Source organism: Trypanosoma rangeli, assembly GCF_003719475.1.
Source record: "Trypanosoma rangeli strain AM80 chromosome Unknown Tra_15.4_contig_00941, whole genome shotgun sequence".
NCBI classification, from domain to species: domain Eukaryota; phylum Euglenozoa; class Kinetoplastea; order Trypanosomatida; family Trypanosomatidae; genus Trypanosoma; species Trypanosoma rangeli.
The window spans coordinates 1-2480 of NW_021706694.1; the positions used below are offsets into that span (position 1 = coordinate 1).

The 2480-nt window shown below is 58.2% G+C and overlaps 1 protein-coding gene and 1 pseudogene across 1 annotated transcript, besides 2 other annotated features; both read left to right on the plus strand.

The window, feature by feature from the left end:
• The first annotated feature begins 295 nt into the window (after positions 1 to 295).
• On the plus strand, positions 296 to 753 carry TraAM80_10397 (hypothetical protein; annotated as a pseudogene).
• Positions 754 to 814: 61 nt separating this feature from the next.
• Positions 815 to 844: a microsatellite.
• A 504-nt stretch (positions 845 to 1348) lies between these two features.
• Positions 1349 to 1383: a microsatellite.
• Positions 1384 to 1764: 381 nt separating this feature from the next.
• TraAM80_10398 (retrotransposon hot spot (RHS) protein) lies at positions 1765 to 2478 on the plus strand (the record flags this gene model as incomplete). The annotated part of the gene is made up of 1 exon (XM_029387019.1): positions 1765 to 2478. A coding segment is annotated over one exon (714 nt), but the record flags the coding sequence as incomplete, so codon positions are not given.
• Between the last annotated feature and the right edge of the window lie 2 nt (positions 2479 to 2480).

Sequence of the window (2480 nt, forward strand, 5' to 3'; positions counted from 1 at the left end):
GGCACGACTACTGAAATGAAAGTGACTGGAGGGACTTGAGGGTGGTCGCGAGAGGCATGACGGAGGCGGAGATTGAGGGGCAGTACTGCGGCCGCAAGCCGGAGTTTGTGCAGGGACTGCGGGCGAGTGTGCAGGAGGAGGGGGAGACTGTTTCCGGTACGACGCCGGGAGGGACGAACTCCACTGGGGAATGTGCCAGTCTCACAAGAAGGAGAATCACCGTCAAGCGGTGACAGCAACAGTCAACCTGTTAAAGAGAAAGAAAAGACTGAGCAAGATGGTACTAAAGGGAGAAAAGAGGAACAATCACGTGCAGAAGCACCGCGCCCTCGCACTGCATCTCCCCCTTGCATTTATTCTTCTTCTTTCAGGTGCTGCAATGCTTGCAGCGTGAGGAACGCAGAGAGAGAAAGAGAGCCGTGCGCAGCTCGTCCTTCTCTGCTTCTATCCCTTTGGGTGTGTTCTCCTGCACAGGCTCTCGCCCTCGCCCCACCCCACGAGGCACACACATAATGTGCTCATGCATACACGCACACTCATGCAGCCCGTTGGTCTTCCTTTTTGTTTTAATTATTTTGCTTTTGAGGGGCCGCTGCCGTTCTGCTTAGCTGCATGGGTAGAGCACCGTAACTGCTTTAATCATTTCATTTGTTTTGGTTTGGATTGCTTTCGGTGGGTGGCCTCTTTCTCTCTTCTTCTTCCTGGATTGGGCTGTGCGGGAACAGAGAGAGCGTGTGTGTGCTGGTCGTCCCACTTGCTGCTGCGCGTCCCCACTGCTCGGTGGACGGCCCACGCTTCGGCTTCACTTCACGGGGTGTGTTTGTTTGTGTTTTTTATGTTTGTTGGAGCGTTCGGACGGAATGGCCGGGTCGTGCATTGCGGTTTGCAGCGTATGGTGAGTGTGCTGTGGATCGTCTTTTTCCCCTGTTGTATTGCTTTGCGTATGCGCAGGAGTCGCCAAAGGTGGGCCGGGAAAAGATTAGGTTTTTGAGGGACACCGCAAGATGCCGGCCGCGCCTCCACCTTTTCACCGTCACTCACACGCCATGGAGAAAACGGGGGTGTGTAACCGTCTGTTGCTGCGTCGGGTTCGCCGTGCGTGGTAGATGGTCTGGTGTCGAGGGGATTTTTTTTTTTCACGCCTGTGCGAGAGACTGAAGGCATCGACTGTTCCCTCACCTCTTCGTTCTTGCTGCTTTCGTGCTTGACTGGATGCTGCACCTCAGTGAAGAATGCTTCTGATGGGGGCTACTCCTGTTTCGCGGGAGTGGGAGTGGAGCACGGCCGATGCTTCGGGCTGTGCGCCTTCGCACGTTGTGCCCTCCTTTTGGCTGTTAATAACTCACAGCTGCTGGCAGTGCCGTCTGACTGTCTGTCTGTGTGGGTGGGAGGAGGAGTGGCGGCCCGCATTTTTGGTAGGGCCACCCAACGCATCTTCCCCTGCCGCCTCGTTTTCCCCCAGCCAGACCCCAAAATGAGAGGCCGTTTTTTGCTGCTGCGGCTGCCAGGGAACGCTTCCACCGGGGCTGCTCATACGAGGCGTGCACGTGTATTATTTTCCCGTCCTTTTTTGGCGACCGCTGCGTGGCCCGTCAGTGAACGCGCTGTAGACCACTCCTCAGAGAGGGCGAGGCGGCCAGCACTGGGAGAATCTTGGGCGGCGCGACACGGAGATTTTTTGGGAGCTTGGAACGAGCGCGGAAGAGGATGCGTCTGCGTTGGGCGTCGGACTGCGCGACGCCTACTGCTGGGTGAGAGGCGGGAATGCAAAAGAAGGTGAAAAAAAAATGCGCCGCTGCCGCGTGGTTGCTGCGACGGCTGGTTAATTATTTGAGTGTGCACGTCAGCGTCTGTCGTGGCGCCGCGGTGGTGGCGCAATCAGCCGTCACTGCCGCCGCCCCTCCTTTACGGAGGGAGCTGTGTACAACCCTCGCTGCAGCGAAGGTGTCTGTGGTGAGTTCCACGTTGGAGAAGTTGGAGGGACACTACGAGGATGTCTGCCATGCGGGGTGGGGTCACGTCATGGAAGTTTCCGACGGGCGAGGAGGGATGAGGATGGAGCTCAGGGCAGGCAGGCCGCCACAGCTGTGGGAGTACAAAGTGGAGGGGGCAACTGTTCTCATGGATGACGGTGCAGCGCAGTTCCGCCCACCACGTCCCAGTCTGGTGGTGCTCACCTCCGAGAAGTGGCCGTACGCACTGCTGCAAGGATGTGGCTCTGACTACTGTGTGTACTCTGAGGTGGAGCAGGTGTGGCTGATCGTTGAGGGCGATCTGGCCGGGCTGTTTGGCACGCACGGCGGGGCGAACTCGGCGTTTGTGCGGCGTGTCTTGATCGGGATGCCCGGGATCGGGAGGGCGGTGGCTGCTTGTTCGTGCCTTCTCTACCAGCTGCTGCACTACGACGCCGAGCAGCTCCACGCGGTGGCGTGCTTCATTGGGGAGCGAGCGTTTCTGTTTGACAGGACCACCAAGAGGGT